Source organism: Poromitra crassiceps (assembly GCF_964638095.1).
Source record: "Poromitra crassiceps genome assembly, chromosome: 22".
NCBI classification, from domain to species: domain Eukaryota; kingdom Metazoa; phylum Chordata; class Actinopteri; order Beryciformes; family Melamphaidae; genus Poromitra; species Poromitra crassiceps.
This window is the reverse complement of record NC_139647.1, coordinates 17,460,103-17,480,102: the sequence shown is the minus strand read 5'-3', so window position 1 is coordinate 17,480,102 and position 20,000 is coordinate 17,460,103. Positions and strand designations below refer to the sequence as shown.

Here is a 20,000-nt window from a genome sequence, read left to right as displayed (position 1 = left end):
CAGGCAGTCGCCGCACGTCCTGAGACCCGAGCAGTTCTGAGCTGGAGTGGAGAGCGAGGCAGAGGTAGGAGGGGGGAGAGAGAGAGGTACAGAATCTGTTTTCAGCATTGTAACATGCAACAAATTGCAACATACCATGCAAAAAATGTCTCTACTAATGCAAATACAAAACACAACTCTGCGGTAAATAATATGTCCATACTCCAATATTTTCATACTTAATTGCCTAGTATACAGTTTTGGACTTTGTGGCATTTGAATGATCACAACTGTGACATAAATAACCTATAACAATATATATAGTATTGTGACCTTGAATCCAGCGTGCCTGTCTACATGTTTCATAATGCTGTTATGGAAGATTTTTGGCGCCTGACTTTCAAACGGATTCACGCAACGCCGCAGAACTTTGTAGACAAGTAGGTCATGGTGGGCCAAGGAAGAACTGATGAACCTTCCACACCCATCCATCCATCCATCCATCACAAAGACACTGGATCAATGAATTAGCTTCACACTGTACTCCAGAGAAGGTGCCTCTTTGAAGCACAATCAGACCGTATTCTGTTCTGATGTTGGATCATATTTTAACTGTGTTTCACCAAACCCATACGAACACCACCAGCAGCCAAAGCAAAACACACAGAAGCTTTTAGGGATGGACCGTACCACCTCCTCTCATACACTTTGCGTCTTTGTTCCACCTTTTGTTTGACCCCTTCTTGATGAAGAAATGGACTGTTCTCTTCCACACCGTTCTCATGTGTTGAGACACACATTTGTATTCGTACAGTGGATGTGACATTCAGAAATGCTTTACCGGTGCAAATTAAAAATGACACATTTTTATAGTATGGCATTCAATGCTTATAAAAGAAAGCAAACATGTCCATACTGAAGCGTATTGGATGGACTGTGGCGGAGGATGGAGATAGGCGAGGAGGAGAATAAGAAATCCACTTTCCCAGAGAAGCCAGCTTGACGAAGTTAACTTAAAACTTGTTCTGAATCTTTCGCTCCGTTTTGCTAGTTCTCAACATCAATTCTTCCTCCATAAATAATAAATCGTCACAATAAATGTTTGTCTACAAAGTGAGAGAGAGAGAGAGAGCGAGAGAGTGGGAGTGTGTGTCTTGGCGTGTGTCTTGGCGTGTACACAACAGAACCAAAAGGTTGAGAGAAGTTGTCCAAGGTGTTGTTTCTTATAGCGGAGGAAGATGACTCGAACGCAGCGCCAAGTAGAATTTGCATTTTCACCATATGTTGTTCCTCTTTAGCACACAAGCTAGCTAACTTACTTCAGCTACAGATGTGCCAGGTCAGGACTTCTCAAAGTTTTCATGACTGAGGGCCAATTTAGGGATCCAACATAGGATAGAGTGCCACCCAAGAAAAAATGTAACATATAATAATAATATTACTAATAATCATCATAATAATTGCAGTATTCAAATGTAGCAATGCTGATTCATTTGTTCTCTCTCTTTATAATTAAGCTTTTTCTCTCTCTCTCTCCCTTTTATTATTTCTTCTCTTTCACGTCCTATCCTCTTTCTATTCACTCAGCTCATCTTCTCCTCATCCTCCTCAGTCATTGTTGCTGCCTTCCTCTCCTCTGGTGCTCGCTCCTCCTGACCCTCCTCTCCTCCTCATTTCCTCTCTTTTTTTATTTGATGTGATTTTTTCAATCACTTTAATAAAACACATTAAGCATGAATAAAATCACAAAGGACGTCACCATAAAGTCAGAGAATTATTTCCGCTGCGCGCTGGTCTTCTCTTCTCTTCCATCTTCTGTTCTCCCTTTTCCTCCTCTCTTCTCCTCACCCCTGCTGTGTGTTTTTCACCTCTTTTTTTTTTTTTTTTAGAAGTTCACCTCCCCTCATCTCCTCTCTGCTCCTCACCCCTGTTGTGGTTTTTCCACCTCTGCGGTTTTTTAGACCTTCACCTCCGCTCATCTCCTCTCCGCTCCTCTCCTGTTCCTCCGACACCTCTCTCTTTGAACCACCGTCAATAGTTCAAAAGAGAGACGGTTCAACAGAATAAATCCCCGATGCACAAACGCAGTAGGGAGTCTTCTGCTGCAAAAACATGTATTTACATAGCCAAGAGCAGAGTTTAATATCCAATAAATATGGCAGTGAGGCCTTCAGGTGTGTTTATCATTCTGAAATGTAATTCATGTTTCCCTCAGCCTGCTAGCCCCCTCCTGGTAACACCCGCAGCGCTCACGCTCCAAAACCTCAACATCTCCTCTAACACTGAATCCTTGGCTCCTCTTAGAGTCAAAAGACCCCATTTGAACCCATTCTGTGGCAGCCATTTTGCATCCCTCCAAGTCAAAACAACAACGCAACTAGGGCTGCACGATATTGGAAAAACTGACATTGCAATATTTTTTTATTCTGCAATATATATTGCGATATGAAAAAAACAGGAATTTTCACCAAAAGTCTTAAATAGGTCTATCAAGCCTTGCTCATTTAAGAAGGTGGCCTAGTGGGTAATGTGCGTGGTTGACGTAGTAGGAAGTGAGTGTGTTTTTAGCCACAGACAGGGTGAGTTGCAGGATCCTAAGTGAGTAAAAGTACTATAGTTAGTAGGAAAAGAGCTTAGAACGTCACAGAGAGGGCGTGCATTACTGTATGTTATCAGTTAATTTGCCTTACTTGACATTGCATGCTCTGCGATGTGACTATTGCGCATGTGCACATTGCGATGACGATGCTGAAACGATATATTGTGCAGCCCTAAACGCAACGCAGCGATAACGAAAATAGTCAAAGCAACTCGTAGAGAGTTGAGACACAGCAGGCAAAAAAGCACATTCCAGAATGAATCCAACACGTAAAATCTTCCGATGTGCATGCACTTAACTGTGTTGTGTTGATCATATTAAATTGACCTGCAGTGTTTTTTCTATGCCTGTGCCTCTTTTTTTAATAGCATTTCCAATCGCCCCGCTTCATCTGTGTTCCACATGGGATGAATTACAAAGGGTTATTATTACCTTGGACTCGGGCTATGAGAGATGTACGTGCATGTGTGTGTGGCGGGGAGAGAGAGACAGAGAGAGAGACAGAGAGCAAGAGAGAGAGAGACGCACGTGTGTGTGTGCCCGCGGGCTTTTTACAAGGCTCGCGCGTTAGTTAACAGCAGCAAAGATTTACTTGTGCCTTCGCTCCTATTACCTTGACATTAGCTCAAGGCTGTTTCCACAGCAAATGTCCTTCTGGACGCTACCTGTATTTCCCACGGGAACGCAAAACATATTTAACGATCAAATCTAATATGTGATCTAATCACGGTTGCCCAGATGAAACCGTTGACTGATTGTTGACCGCCAGCTGTTTTTCCTTTTTGCCGATATATCCTGTCGAGATGGAGAACGACGCTTGATTTATTCTCTCCACTTAAAACGTGTGGTTAATGCGTCTGTAATAGATTCCATACGGGTCATTATGGTGTCCTGTGTACACGGCCTGGCAGCAAAGTCAACACTGTGAAGTACTGACAACAGGACATGACGTCCAACTGGAGCGCCGAACAGAGACAAAATATACATTCATTTCTCCTCATTGCAATATACTAGGGGTGTCACGATACACTCAGTTCACGATACGCTACACGATATTGGGTTCACGATAACGATACGATATTTCAACAATATTTTTTTGTGATCGATTTGTAAGTTGAGGGGGCATCCTCGACGCTAATTTGAGTAATTTCACCATTTTCATCCTCCTTGTCTGTAACGTCCCTCGTCTGTTCAAACAAAGCAATGAAAAGGAGAGCGAGCATGCAATCAGATGCAGATCAGTGCCACCATGTTCAGCTTCTTTTTCTCGCGATATGAGATTTCATCTCAACGATACATATTGTCACGTTTTTGATATTACGATATATTGTGGGACGATGTATTGTGACATCGCTACAATATACCCCAATGCAGATTCAACATCAGTGCCAATTTGAATATGAATGATTGCTAATGAATTTCAGCATGGTACATGTAGGCTACCTGACACTGAGCCACTGAACATGTCCAGAGGATTCAGAAATACCTACAAGTGCTACTAACTAACGACAGATTGCTACGTCTTATTTCACAGTTTGCTGTGAGCGACAACGAATAGAAACAAATGTGCTAACTACTGTAGGTCAAATCCAAGAGGACACGGGACGGTGTCACGAAGCATCAGTCGCTGAAACTTTACGAAGTGGCTGTCGTCACTTGGGAGCCATAACGCCATAACGCCATAAGGCCTTTGAGCTAATGTCAACAAGACGTATTAAGCACGACATGTCTCTGACGCCGGCTCCTTTAGCGGCTGGAAATGACATATAGAGAATATCCACCATAGATTTGTGTGTCATGAATAGAATAATCCTGAGTACATATTTCCATGATAGACGATCATATATACCTCATGGATCCTTTCAAACAACCAAAGATCTATAATTTTATGCCGTCTCCATTGACGGAGCTAATTCATCTCTGCATCCATGTGTTGGCGGTTGAGATGACAGACACAGCCTGGAGAAGATCTTAACACAGCAGATAGGATGACAAATCTTCTGAGGAGTTCAGGGCTATCTTGTTCTCTAGCAAATAAAAGGATTGCTTGTTTCTGCTATGGGGGAATTTTCATCTTATCAGAAATTCTCTCAGCACAATCCTCTCGCTGTCATATTGTGTTCATCACATTGGGTTGATATTGGGCGTCCCCGGATAGCACATATCGTCTGGCTTCATCTCGTGTGATCTATTTGCTTCTAGAGTAGCGTCGGTTTGACGCCCCCAGCAGCATACAGTACAGATCTGTGAGTCTAACAGCACCGCCCCCAGCAGCATACAGTACAGATCTGTGAGCCTAGCAGCACCGCCCCCAGCAGCATACAGTACAGATCTGTGAGTCTAACAGCACCTCCCCAGCAGCATACAGTACAGATCTGTGAGTCTAACAGCACCGCCCCCAGCAGCATACAGTACAGATCTGTGAGTCTAACAGCACCGCCCCCAGCAGCATACAGTACAGATCTGTGAGTCTAACAGCACCGCCCCCAGCAGCACACAGTACAGATCTGTGAGTCTAGCAGCACCACCCCCAGCAGCATACAATACAGATATGTGAGTCTAACAGCACCGCCCCCAGCAGCATACAATACAGATATGTGAGCCTAGCAACACCGCCCCCAGCAGCACACAGTACAGATCTGTGAGACTAGCAGCACCACCCCCAGCAGCACACAGTACAGATCTGTGAGTCTAACAGCACCACCCCCAGCAGCACACAGTACAGATCTGTGAGTCTAGCAGCACCACCCCCAGCAGCACACAGTACAGATCTGTGAGCCTAGCAGCACCACCCCCAGCAGCACACAGTACAGATCTGTGAGCCTAGCAGCACCGCCCCCAGCAGCATACAGTACAGATCTGTGAGTCTAGCGGCGCCGCCCCCAGCAGCATACAGTACAGATCTGTGAGTCTAACAGCACCGCCCCCAGCAGCATACAGTACAGATCTGTGAGCCTAGCAGCACCGCCCCCAGCAGCATACAGTACAGATATGTGAGTCTAACAGCACCGCCCCCAGCAGCATACAGTACAGACCTGTGAGTCTAACAGCACCGCCCCAAGCAGCATACAGTACAGATCTGTGAGTCTAACAGCACCGCCCCCAGCAGCATACAGTACAGATCTGTGAGTCTAACAGCACCGCCCCCAGCAGCATACAGTACAGATCTGTGAGTCTAACAGCACCGCCCCCAGCAGCATACAGTACAGATCTGTGAGTCTAACAGCACCGCCCCCAGCAGCATACAGTACAGATCTGTGAGCCTAGCAGCACCGCCCCCAGCAGCATACAGTACAGATCTGTGAGTCTAACAGCACCGCCCCCCAGCAGCATACAGTACAGATCTGTGAGTCTAACAGCACCGCCCCCAGCAGCATACAGTACAGATCTGTGAGTCTAACAGCACCGCCCCCAGCAGCATACAGTACAGATCTGTGAGCCTAGCAGCACCGCCCCCAGCAGCATACAGTACAGATCTGTGAGTCTAACAGCACCGCCCCCCAGCAGCATACAGTACAGATCTGTGAGTCTAACAGCACCGCCCCCAGCAGCATACAGTACAGATCTGTGAGCCTAGCAGCACCGCCCCCAGCAGCATACAGTACAGATCTGTGAGTCTAACAGCACTGCCCCCAGCAGCATACAGTACAGATCTGTGAGTCTAACAGCACCGCCCCCAGCAGCATACAGTACAGATCTGTGAGTCTAACAGCACCGCCCCCAGCAGCATACAGTACAGATCTGTGAGTCTAACAGCACCGCCCGCAGCAGCATACAGTACAGATCTGTGAGTCTAACAGCACCGCCCCCAGCAGCATACAGCACAGATCTGTGAGTCTAGCAGCACCGCCCCCAGCAGCACACAGTACAGATCTGTGAGCCTAGCGGCACCGCCCCCAGCAGCATACAGTACAGATCTGTGAGCCTAGCAGCACCGCCCCCAGCAGCATACAGTACAGATCTGTGAGTCTAACAGCACCGCCCCCAGCAGCATACAGTACAGATCTGTGAGTCTAACAGCACCGCCCCCAGCAGCATACAGTACAGATCTGTGAGTCTAACAGCACCGCCCCCAGCAGCATACAGTACAGATCTGTGAGTCTAACAGCACCGCCCCCAGCAGCATACAGTACAGATCTGTGAGTCTAACAGCACCGCCCCCAGCAGCATACAGTACACATCTGTGAGCCTAACAGCACCGCCCCCAGCAGCATACAGTACAGAATGATCTGTGAGCCTATGTGTACATAATACATCAAGTGTAAAATCCATAAGCTGCCTTTCCCCTAGCATGTGAAGCTACAATACAGTATATTGCGCACACACACACACACACACACACTTCTTCTGAAGATAGCAAGAGTAAATAAGCCCATTTTTCTCTGCATCAAAACCAATGTCAGCAACAACACAACTATCATCTGGTGTCCCGCTGTGGTTAGTGGTGTGTGTGTGTGTGTGTGTGTGTGTGAGTGCGGTTTTGAAACCCGTGTGATGTGTTGAAGTATAACGTGATTGAAGTCTCTGACTTGTGTCTAACCAACACAATGTGGTTCACCTTACAGACAAACAATGAAGAAGCCTGTCGCTTACCAAACAGTCCTGTTTTTAAAGATGATAATTATCTGTGTTTTTGAAATGTTTACTGATAAAACTGGAGGCAAAATAGAATGTTTTCTTCCAAACGACACAATGCTTTCAAAATAAACCTTCTCTACTGTAAATTGAAGTGCCACGAAGGAACTGTTTGGGGGGGGAAAGTAATAGATTCAGGATGCTATCAATGCATGACCACAGGTTTTTACACCGGCTACTGCTTAAACACACTAGGCTTTCAAACACTGACCTCACCAGCTACTGTAAGCAGAGGAGAAATACTCTTCTGTAGAAAAACTCCATAAAAAGGTTGGAAATAAACGTCAGTCAATTGTCATAATTATTGCCCTATCATTACAGCTGCAAAACGTGCGAGGACGACCAAACTCTCTGTAGAAGCAGAGAGCCCATCTCAAAAGAAGAGGAAGAGTAAACTACAATGTGGATAGGATTGAAGAAAAATCTGCTTTTCACAGAGGCTTTCCAAGGCAACTCAAAGCTTCACATTTGGACTGCGAGGGCAACACTGCTGCTAATAATTATTTCAAGATGTCCTGCAGAGTGCTGCAGAGTGGAGTAGTGCGCCTCCGGCCTACAAGAGAAATGGGAATGATATATACGAAGCCTCGGGCCAAAATGATCTGATGAAGTGATGACCCAGTTCAGATGCAAAAAGCAGCTAGTGGAGTAATATTGAGGTCCAGAATCCTGCAGCTGTAGCCTGCAGTGCAGCCAGAGTCCTCCTGGACTCCAAAACAACACCTCAATAATGCATCAACAAGAGAGAGGAACCACAAACTTCAGTAAGGAAACCGTAAACGGGCGTAACGGAAAGTAAAACGGCAACAATTTCACAACAGCCTGAAAGTAAAATATTGTTGCGTTGTGCCAGATATTAATCCTGTAGGCTACATTCTTGTATTTTGGGCAACAAAAGTAAAAAGGAGGAGAAGGAAAAAAAAAGGCCTCCTACACACTTTCTGCCTCTGAACTGAGATATGAATAATAAAAGATATAAAAGGTCAAATGAAAGACGGGGAGACAACCTTGGTGTGGTGAGAGTAGGCTGGAGAGCAGACGAGCGGCTACAGCACAGAATAATAATCCCCAAACACAAAGACTGAGTCTAAGTTTAGTTTTTTTTACTTCTCCTAACACCAAACAATGACGCTCTGCAACAAAGTGAATATTTGTGAAACACAGTGACCCACAACGCAAGCAACAAAGTTATGCCTTCGAGGAACGCTTTGACATTTTGGATTTGCGCTTGTTATTTTTTCTTCACCAGACACTTGTTGCATCGCAGAATGAACTATATATGAACTACATATTTTCCCTTAACGTATCTAGATTAAATGTCTGTTGTTAACGTCCCAACGACTATCATTAGCTCAGGCTAGCTCATTGCTATTGTTGGCACTCCTACTGTAGTTGCATTCTCTGCAGGCTGGTGTTAGCCTCAAGCTAGTATGGTACTAGCTAGCTATCATTATGCATCGGCTTCCATAAGGAATACTAAAAATGCAAATTAGTTGTTTATTGGTGAATAAGTGCCAGAAAAGAATAGTTTTCCCTGACAATGTGACGCATGTTAAAATGACAGCCAAACATTCAAAATGGCTTGACATCGCATACTCTCAGACTCAGAGCAGAACCAGGCAGTTTTAAATTTAAGAATAAAGTAGAAAGCATTGAAATTCTGATTAGGCCTGTATTTTTGTGTGAAAGCATCCTTTTGCGGAAAACAATTTCCACATTAATATTTTTAAATAAAAAATGTAGTGGGTACATTTATCGTGTAAAATATATAGTGGGGGGTGGGGGGGTCAAAGAAGTAAAAATAAATAGAACCTTAGCAGTGTAAGAATCATACTAAACTCAATGCACTTAGTAAATTCCATGTATAGCCGCAATAGCGCCAAACAATCCATGTTCAACAATCCAGACTTTATGTGAATTTAACATCCATTTGATCAGGTTGGAATATATATATATACGCCCATTCTCTGGTGTGAAGAGACCTCTCTCTCTCTCTCTCAAACACACACACACACACACACACACACACACACACACGGTACACATACACACACACTACACACACAAGCACACAGAAGCAGGGCTTCAGTGTGTGGGTCCGAGGGAGGAGCAGGACAGCGAAACAGACGCCTCCAGCCTCTCCAAGGTGGTTTTAATATGAGAAGAAAGCCAACAATTCATATTGAGTCGGTCACATGTCGATATAGCTGATGGATTTTCTGCCCTGAACCTCCTGGAGAGGGAAGGCACAGGTGGCATGTTGGAGTTTGTCCCTGTCTATAAGTGTGTGTGTGTGTGTGTGTGTGTGTGTGTGTGTGTGTGTGTGAGCCAGAGAGAGACCTGACTGCTGATAAGACAGGGATCAATAGGAGTCTATAATGACTCTGTTCACACATGGTGCTCTGTCCACACTGAGAGAGACCAGCAAACAGAGTGACACTGATTTCAGCGAAAGTGACGACTGCACATTATTTTGACTATCTATCTATTAGAGATGCACAATGATATCCGCACGTCATCGCTATCAGCCGATAAAGGCTTTAATAAAAAATAAAAAAAAGTATTTTAAATATATATATATATTCTCCTTCTTATTTTGCCCACTGAATGTGTACATTTTGAAAAGCATTGTATTTATGTCTGCAAGTGGGGCATCTCGGTAAGAGTAGGCATAGTGATGTGTTAATGTGTGAGACTTGTTGTTCTCTGAAATTAGGTGAGGGGTAAATGCATGCATATATCAGTATTGGCATTCATCCAATATCTATCTATCTATCTATCTATCTATCATCCATCCATCATTTGCTTTCTCTTCTCTGTTGCTCACGTACACAGATCAAAAACATACTTGTCGTGACCCCAATCCTTCCCACCCCCCTCCCCTCTCACCTCCACAGTCCTGGGTATGCCACTCCAGACACTGGCCACCCTCCCCCCTCTCACCTCCACAGTCCTGGGTCTGCCACTCCAGACACTGGCCACCCTCCCCCCTCTCACCTCCAGTCCTGGGTCTGCCACCCTCCCCCTCTCACCTCCAGTCCTGGGTCTGCCACTCCAGACACTGGACACCCTCCCCCCTCTCACCTCCACAGTCCTGGGTCTGCCACTCCAGACACTGGACACCCTCCCCCCCTCTCACCTCCACAGTCCTGGGTCTGCCACTCCAGACACCCTCCCCCCTCTCACCTCCACAGTCCTGGGTCTGCCACTCCAGACACTGGCCGTAGGGGAAGGAGATGACGTAGGCGGAGGAGTCCACGCAGCGGTGCGCACCGCTGCACCACATGCACTCCATGGCCTGGCTGGTGCAGTTGGCACAGCTGGTCCTCAGCGCGCAGGGGGTCCTGCAGGGGCGGGCGCTCTGGCTCAGCGCACTCGCTGACCAACAGAGGGAGACACATCGCTGTAGGGTTACTTACTATATGAGATATCCAGTCAATGTTGCCTACTGCCTGCCGAAAAATATTAAATATCATCACGAAATATAAAAAATATATATATATCATGGAAAGTTCGTTTATTTCCATAATTGCTTTCAAAAAGTGAAATGTTCATAGATTATAGATTTATTACACACAAAGTGAAATATTTCTAGCCTTTATTTGTTTCATTTTTCATAATTTTGGCCTACAGCTCCAGAAAACCCCCAAAACAGTATTTCAAGAAATTAGAATATTGTGAAGAAAATCAGCAGTTACTTCTCAGTTATGACTAGTCTCGCTAGCCAGCCTCCTCTCCCTCGGACGGAAGGGAGAGGAGGCTGGCTAGCGAGACTAAGTTATGACTGAGTCCAGCCTCAGTCCACTCCCTCTGAATCTCTGCCAAATTTTTGAATCGTCTTTGCTTGACAATCCGCTGAAGCCCACGGTCATCCATGGTATTTCCATGATATTCTAATTTTTTGGAAAGGATCTGTAGGTCAAACCTTAGTTTAATTCCCAAATGCAGTATCATCCTCATTACAGATCATTTGAGTTCTCTTGATTGTGATCATGAAAGTAAAGCATGTAAGGGTTAGATGTTATGAGGCTGTTTTCTTTTCGCAAGTTCATTAAGTTTTTTCAGACCCCCCCCCCCCCCACACACACACACCTCCCCCAATGTATTTGGCCGATTCCCCGTGCTGTCCCAGTCATTGCTCCACCCCCCTCTACCGATCATTTCCTCCGATACATGTGCAGTCGCCGTCCGCTTGTTTTCACCTGACAGTGAGGAGTTTCACCAACAGGACGTAGCATGTGGGAGGATCATACTACCCCCCCCCCCCCCCCCCCCCCCCCCCCGCCAAGAGGCGCCCCGACCGACCAGAGGAGGCGCTAGTGCAGCGACCAGGACACATACCCCACCGTTTCCCACCCACAGACATGGCCAATTGTGTCTTGTAGGAACGCCTGACCAAGCCCTATGTTTTAGGCGTGATTGACAGGTCGCCTGTGCAATGATCACGCAGCTTGCCGATCAGGGACCAATAGCAGGCGGAGCCTGGGAAACACCTGTGTCCTCTCGCACCAGCTGGGCAAGAACCCCAAGATGGCGACGGCCACACCAGGCTTCAAGACAGGAGTCCAAAAACCAATGAGTGACGTCCACACTTTTAGACGGTTAACACAAGGTGCATTTTGTCCTAAACTAAACTCCCTAATCTAATGTGCTGGAAATCAGAGCTGATGAAATCAGAGATGATGAAATCAGAGATGATGTGTAGCCTGTGTTTAAATCCTGTCCTCTTTCTCACCAGCAGCTTTTTCACAGATCAGGCCGTGGGTGGTGGCGGTGCACGGGTTGGCTTTCAGGCCCGTCACCTGCACCCGCTCCAGAGACGCACAGAACCCAGAGTCACTGGGCTCACCGGGCAGCCAGCGCAGGCTGCTGTTAGTGAAGGGAGACGCGTCCTCCCAGCCCCAGTACGACACGTTGATCTTCCTCAGGCCCACCCACGGAGATAAGCTCTGTGAGAGAGAGGAGAGAGAGAGAGGGAGAGGGAGAGAGAGAGGGAAAGACAGAGGGAGAGGGAGAGAGAGGGAGAGGGGGAGAGAGAGGGAAAGACAGAGGGAGAGGGAGAGAAAGAGAGAGGGAGAGAGAGAAAGACAGAGGGAAAGAGGAGGGAGAGAGGGAAAGAGAGGGAGAGAGGGAAAGACAGAGGGAGAGGGAAAGAGAGAGATAGTGAGAGAGAGAGAGAAAGAGAGAGGGAGAGAGACAGAGGGAAAGACAGAGGGAAAGAGAGGGAGAGAGGGAAAGACAGAGGGAAAGAGAGGGAGAGAGGGAAAGACAGAGGGAGAGGGAAAGAGAGAGATAGTGAGAGAGAGAAAGAGAGAAGGAGAGAGACAGAGGGAAAGACAGAGGGAGAGGGAAAGAGAGAGAGATAGTGAGAGAGAGAAAGAGAGAGACAAAGGGAAAGACAGAGGGAGAGGGATAGAGAGAGAGAAAGAGAGAGAGGGACAGAGACACAGAGGGAAAGACAGAGGGAGAGGGATAGAGAGAGAGAAAGAGAGAGAGGGACAGAGACACAGAGGGAAAGACAGAGGGAGAGGGATAGAGAGAAAGAGAGAGAGAAAGAGAGAGAGGGACAGAGACACAGAGGGAAAGACAGAGGGAGATGTAAAGAGAGAGAGGGATAGAGAGAAAGAGAGAGAGGGACAGAGACACAGAGGGAAAGACAGAGGGAGAGGGATAGAGAGAGAGAAAGAGAGAGAGAAAGAGAGAGAGGGACAGAGACACAGAGGGAAAGACAGAGGGAGAGGGATAGAGAGAAAGAGAGAGAGAAAGAGAGAGAGGGACAGAGACACAGAGGGAAAGACAGAGGGAGAGGTAAAGAGAGAGAGGGACAGAGACACAGAGGGAAAGACAGAGGGAGATGTAAAGAGAGAGAGGGACAGAGACACAGAGGGAAAGACAGAGGGAGATGTAAAGAGAGAGAGGGACAGAGACACAGAGAGAAAGACAGAGGGAGATGTAAAGAGAGAGAGGGACAGAGAGAAAGAGAGAGAGGGACAGAGACACAGAGGGAAAGACAGAGGGAGAGGGATAGAGAGAGAGGGACAGAGAGAAAGAGAGAGAGGGACAGAGACACAGAGGGAAAGACAGAGGGAGAGGTAAAGAGAGAGAGGGACAGAGACACAGAGGGAAAGACAGAGGGAGATGTAAAGAGAGAGAGGGACAGAGACACAGAGGGAAAGACAGAGGGAGATGTAAAGAGAGAGAGGGACAGAGAGAAAGAGAGAGAGGGACAGAGACACAGAGGGAAAGACAGAGGGAGAGGTAAAGAGAGAGAGGGACAGAGACACAGAGGGAAAGACAGAGGGAGATGTAAAGAGAGAGAGGGACAGAGACACAGAGGGAAAGACAGAGGGAGATGTAAAGAGAGAGAGGGACAGAGAGAAAGAGAGAGAGGGACAGAGACACAGAGGGAAAGACAGAGGGAGAGGTAAAGAGAGAGAGGGACAGAGACACAGAGGGAAAGACAGAGGGAGATGTAAAGAGAGAGAGGGACAGAGACACAGAGGGAAAGACAGAGGGAGATGTAAAGAGAGAGAGGGACAGAGAGAAAGAGAGAGAGGGACAGAGACACAGAGGGAAAGACAGAGGGAGATGTAAAGAGAGAGAGGGATAGAGAGAAAGAGAGAGAGGGACAGAGACACAGAGGGAAAGACAGAGACATGTGAAACAAGACAATGGGAAAAATAGCTTACTTTCTTTTGTTCTTTCTTTCATCTTCTTCCTGTAGTTTTATGATGTCATATTGAACTGTGTTCAGCACAATGTGGTTTGTGTGCTGGATGTTCTACATTGTGTTTAATATATATCTGTCTACCATGACGGCACCGCGGCAAATCCTTCCAAATTGTGTCTGGAAAGGATGGATGAAGGGAAACATGCATTCAAAAGAAAAATAATATCTAGCGTTAACACCCCCTTTAGCAAAACACCCCACTAAACACCCCCTTTAGCAAAACACCCCACTAAACACCCCCTTTGGCAAAACACCCCACTAAACACCCCCTTTAGCAAAACACCCCACTAAACACTCCCTTTGGCAAACAGAACAGTCAGAAGGCAACTCTGGCTAACTAATTTCACCAAAACATAGAGAGATTGGAACATAAATGTTTTTGTATATAGAAGCTGGATCTGAAATCAAACCTTTCACAAATTACTGTAATTGTTGTAAAAACAGGCACATTAAAATCCACGGCAGCACAAACTCATAAAGCCTTTGAAAAGGAGCGGTGATTATGACAGGCTATTTAATGCAGTTAGGTAAATGTGTGATAGTTTGAGTTATTTAATCGTGGACCATAAGGTCTGTGAACGTTTTAACTACAAGGAATCCATAAATAGTTATCATCAGCTGTGATATGGCACATGGCGTCAAAATATACAAACACAAAGTTTGAGCTACTAGAGAGAGACTTTGAAAAATATGCGTTCATAATTGTGTCTGTGCTTGTGTACATGTACTGTAGGCATTGTGTGTATGTGCGCACGCGCATGTGTGTGTGTATGTGTATATGTGTGAGTGTGTGCGCGCACAGACAGTATGTGTGTGCATTTGTGTGTGTGTGTGTGTGTGCGTGTGTGTGTGTGTGTGTGTGTTTGTGTGTGTGTGCTCTGCATCTCTGTCGAAAATACTTTGCTATCTCAGCGGGGGAGAAATAATTGCGTTTTGGAGAAGTAAAATAGTGCTGATTGTCAGTTTGGAGAATATCAGGCTTATTAGGCTGCGATGACAACAGAAACGCTTCGGCATCATCGTCTCATAAAAGCATCGACGGTTATGCTTTATTAAAAAAAATACAATGTTTATCTTCAAAAACAGACACAGGCACTTCTGCTATTCTCACTCCAGAGAGAGAGGGAGAGGAGAGAGAGAGGGAGAGAGAGGGAGAGGAGAGAGAGAGAGGAGAGAGAGAGGGAGATGAGAGAGAGAGAGAGGGAGGAGAGGAGAGAGGGAGAGGAGAGAGGGAGAGGAGAGAGAGAGGGAGATGAGAGAGAGAGAGAGAGAGAGGGAGAGGAGAGAGAGAGGGAGGAGAGAGAGAGAGAGGAGAGAGAGAGAGAGGGAGGAGAGAGAGGGGAGAGAGAGAGGGAGAGGAGAGAGAGAGATCCACACATTATTTCAATTAGTCAAATATTTGCTTTTGGTCTGCCTGACACTGCACATTTATCAAAAAGTTTGTGTGTGAACGTGTGTGTGTGTGTGTGTGTGTGCGTGTGTTCATGCGTACATGTGTGTGCGGGTGTGTGTACATTCGTGTGTGTGCGTTTGTGCATACGTGTGTGTGCATTTGTGCGTACATGTGTGTGGTCCAAGCAGGTCCGACACTGCTTCTCATATGATTTTTTCAAAATAAACATTACAAGTCCACATGTCAGTCCATGTGGGGCTGATTGAGCTGTCCCACACACACGCCTGTGTGTGTGTGTGTGTGTGTGTGTGTGTGTGTGATCTGTCATACACCAAACGCCTGCCTGCGTGTGTGTGTGTGTGTGTGTGTGTGCGTGTGCGTGTGCGTGTGTGTGCGTGTGTGATCCGTCACACAACACACGCCTGCCTGCTCAGTGGCTGTTTGACAGCTTCTCTGGCTGGTTGGAAAAGGCCTCACTACACAAGACGTGCAGCACAAGACACCATGATGTGTTAACATCACTCATAACCAGCCTGCCTGCAAGTCCTTTGAGCCATGGCTTTACTATGGTGCAACGTGTTGACTAAGCTGCTGAACTCTGCGTCTAACATCTCCATGGCGCTGAACTCTGCGTCTAACATCTTCATGGTGCTGTACTCTGCATCTAACATCTCCATGGTGGGGTAAGGATGAATATTGTCATGTGTTTTTGCCTTTTTGTGCTATCAAACCTCATCATCATCAGTGATTTAGAAATCATTCCTGACAAATCAAGTCTAAACATAGCAGCATCTAATTCATTAAAGGAGGTAAACGTTATTGTTAGGGGTGGGGTTATTTTAACCTGAACTGTAAAACTTCACATCTTAGCTGCGATTTTCCCACATAACTCACACACAATGCTCCTCTTGTATGCAGATGTACTCTGATGGTGTCACACAACAGAACAGAACGCACTGCTGGGGTGCTGCTGTGACACTGGATGGAGGAGATATATATAGCGAGATCCTTCCCTGCCGTTTTAGAATAAATTGCATTCTTACATAAGCAGTGCTTCTATATTATGCGAGAGGCTATACGCTAGGTTTGCTAATGCGTCCGTTGGCAACATTAACTAGTAAGCCAGGCGTTACCGTCTTCTCCACAGAAGAAATTACACCAGCTGATGAAAAGGTTGGACCCCATTAAAATAAACCGCTCTTTATTGCATTTATATCACATTGCTACAAGGGCGCACCCCATGGGACTGTACAGATACTACGTTTCTTTTTTCAACATCACTTGAAAACCTAGTTAGTTACTTTGCCTGGATACAAGCTTCATAACAGCCTCATGTTCTATGCATCGATTTGCCTTGTTAGGAGGCCCACATTCAGGTACAGTACTATGAACGTGTGTAACACGGTCTCACCAAAACAGTTTATTATAAATAGATCATTTGATATGTTTATTTTTGGGGCGATACCACCTACCTTGTCCTGCAGTTGGTATTTTTGCAGCTCCTCCAGAACAAAATGGACTTGTTTGTCTGTGAGCAGCGAGGCGATGTTCCCCCCGAGGTTCTTGCAGTAGTGCTGGGCGTTGTCATAGCTCTCTCTGCTGGAGTTGATCCTCAAGCAGGCCTCCCCGACGTGGTGCCAGCCCTCCCCACACAGCTGGCCTGCACACAGACACACACACACACACACGTTTACACCTGGAATCCTGGGCATCCAGATGGCACACGAAAACGCATAAAATCCAGGTGTAAATACACTCAAGACGTATCGAAGATCCGATCATGCAAACCACTTGTGGAGGTGGTCAGAGATGCACTGGGTGGGTAACATTAAACAAGAAACTGTAAATGTAAACTGAATGCACGTTTAGGAGCCAACTGTGTAATGCCAAGACAGAGGGAACTGGAGTTGAGGTCATGGCTTGGAAACTCAACTGTTCTTCCAAGAAGATTTAAGAGATTTAAGAGAAAATCAGAGGCTCCAATAATCTGGTATATTGTGTGTCCTGGGTGATATTACCTGTGTATGTGGCCAATACTTACTGTAGATTATTAGATTAACTGAAACAGGCTGATGTAATTGTTGACTCACTCTTTGAGGGTTTATTAGATCAGAGGACTGCGCTCTCGCTTGCTATTGACTTGATATGGATCAGCGGAGTTAAAGTCAGAATTCCAGAGTTTAGGAATGGAACAGAAATGGCGGAAAAGACTGGTGTTTTTTTAAACCCATTGTTTACCATCAACAAATGAAAATAACAAAATCAACAATGTGTTTGCTCTACTCCCATCTTCCCACGTACCGTTTTTAGCCATCAACACGGAAGTAATTTGCTCTGATTATAAGCTAAAAACCTTGAAATACGGCTCAGAAAGACATTTTAAACAGGTGAAATTTGACAAATCGCTAACTGTCACCATGAAAAATCTGGCTGTTGTAGTTATTACCACATCAAATTCAAATAGGAACAAATTCTTCATTATAGCGGGGACTATTTCCTGTGCTACGGAACTACTTTCCTGAGGTGCCACAGTCTTTACAGCCGGCTTATTGAGTTGCTTGAGGATAAGGTCAGCTGGCCTGGTGCACCCTGATGATGATTATTTATTTATTTATTTATGTATTTATGTATTATGACATACTGTATGCTGCCCACCGTTTGTTAATAAAATGGTGTCCTATGGCTACTGAATCATTGCTGATTTTGTTATTATTCTCCTAGGATTTGTTGATGGTAAGCAATGCATATCCCTTATCCTTTAACATCAGACAAACTGACGCACAGAAACACACGCAGGCATAATTCCCTCCTGTCGGGGGCGCTGGCGAGCCCTTCACCGGAGGCCACGCTGATAGAGACGGCCGTTCAATTAGCCAGGATGAAAGGGAGGAAGAAGTCATCGTGTTTATTTTGGACTCCACAACTGATTACATTCACGGCCCCATAATGGCTTCCATCAGCAGACCTTTTCATCGCACAGAAAGAAAACACCGACGTTCCTTATTGGTCTTCTTGGTTCTATTCCCAGACACAGAGGGCTGTTTAGATGACGATCGACCGAAACGAGACGAAGGGGGAGAGAGAGAGAGAGAGAGGGAGCGGAGTGGAGGGAGGGAAGGAGAGAGAGGAGGAGAGTAAAAATAAATGGATGGATTACATTTCAGTCTTTGTGTAGAAGCAGAGATAAACATGTCAGGCCGTTTAGAATAATTAGTCATAACATAACACCGTGTCTGAAGGAAGGAAAGTGGTGGGGTCACTTTCCTCGGCTCTACCTCGTGCAAGGGACCTGTCTATCACCTAGCTACCTAAGTAGGTACCTGCTTAATGAGGTACCTGGTTTGAATGTAGGTGACAGAGACACAATTTGATTTCAGACATCCTCAAGGTAGCATCGCCTACCGGGGGGCAGCCAGGCAGTTTTCCCCTGCCACCCTGCATTTAGAAAACTCCCCCGTCATAAAAGAAATCTTCAGAAAGCAGTCGGGTCGTGTATAAAAGTGATTCACGTTTGTGAAGATTATCGTGCTGACAACAGTTTCATAAACTTCTGTTAACCACAGACCTTATTTGATGCATTTAAGTGAAATCCCCATTCTAAAACCCCATAGACTTTTCCCTTGACGAACCAACATGGCGGCGATTTCTGGTTCAGCCTACAAAAATACATCATCCCTGCGGTACTCTATTAGTCCTATATAGTATAATTCAGTGAGAGACTGATTCCACCTAGATGCAAAACGGAGAGGCACAGGAAATCATTCCTGCCTGTGGCCATTGGTCTATTTAATGCCTCTCTTAAAAGAGCACCTCGGAGACGCTCAGTCTCCCTGAGACTGAGCCAGCCGATAGGTTAACTGTGCCTGGCTGAGCCACGTGTAACGTATAGGGCAAGCCGACAATATAAATCACGTGCAATATTTGCAATATGTCACATGTGCAATAATGATAATTGACACGGAATGTATACTATACTTACTCTACGTATTTGTATTTTGCTACTTAGACATTCGACTTATTTTTTGCTTTTTGCTTCTATCGCATTTACTAGTTATTTATGCTATGTTGTGTTTTTCTGCTTATTTGCTTAATATTGCATTGACTACGGTTTATTTTTATTTTATTTTATGCTATGTGTGTTCTGTGAGCGAGCTACTGTAACTTGTCCCAATTTCCCCCCGGGGATCATTAAAGTCTTTCTGATTCTGATTCTGATTCTGAATCCAGTGCTCCAAAATCCTGCTACCTCACCTGAGTCACCTGACCTGAGTCACCTGACCTCACCTCAGCAACAGAGCAGAACAGGTGATGAGAGAACAGAGTGACAGACTATGGAGGCCTGATGTGAGCTACACAATATAAACCTCTGCTTAAAGCAACCTGCAGAATGACCTTCCAGACTTCCAGCACAACAACATCAGCTCGGCATCAGTTGTGGATTCTAATAGTGAGGGTATTTCCTTTGCCCTTAGTTAAGCTAGCGACCAAAGTCAAAGTCAGAACCGAGCAGAACACAGAGGACTTTGTGGACTTTCGTTTGTTATTCAGCCAAGGAGCCATTTGCAGAACATCAAGTCAACATTCATAATTGGGTTACTTCCTTTTTGCAGCTGGAGAGCAGAGCCTGCTTGTGGATGGATTTGGAGGAGGCGGTGTGTGTGTGT

At 45.8% G+C, this 20,000-nt stretch overlaps 1 protein-coding gene across 1 annotated transcript in view; it reads right to left on the bottom strand.

Annotated features, from left to right (window-relative positions):
* The window catches only part of atrnl1a (attractin-like 1a), a gene marked incomplete at both ends in the record, with an annotated part of 286,198 nt that overhangs the window by 185,648 nt on the left and 80,550 nt on the right, over positions 1 to 20,000 (bottom strand). The window contains 4 exons of the mRNA XM_083658569.1: positions 1 to 41; positions 10,400 to 10,591; positions 11,949 to 12,162; positions 16,809 to 16,996. The exon at positions 1 to 41 is cut by the window's left edge and continues 214 nt beyond it. Of these exons, the coding sequence (XP_083514695.1) occupies positions 1 to 41; positions 10,400 to 10,591; positions 11,949 to 12,162; positions 16,809 to 16,996 (635 nt within the window). The remainder of the gene's footprint in view (positions 42 to 10,399; positions 10,592 to 11,948; positions 12,163 to 16,808; positions 16,997 to 20,000) is intronic.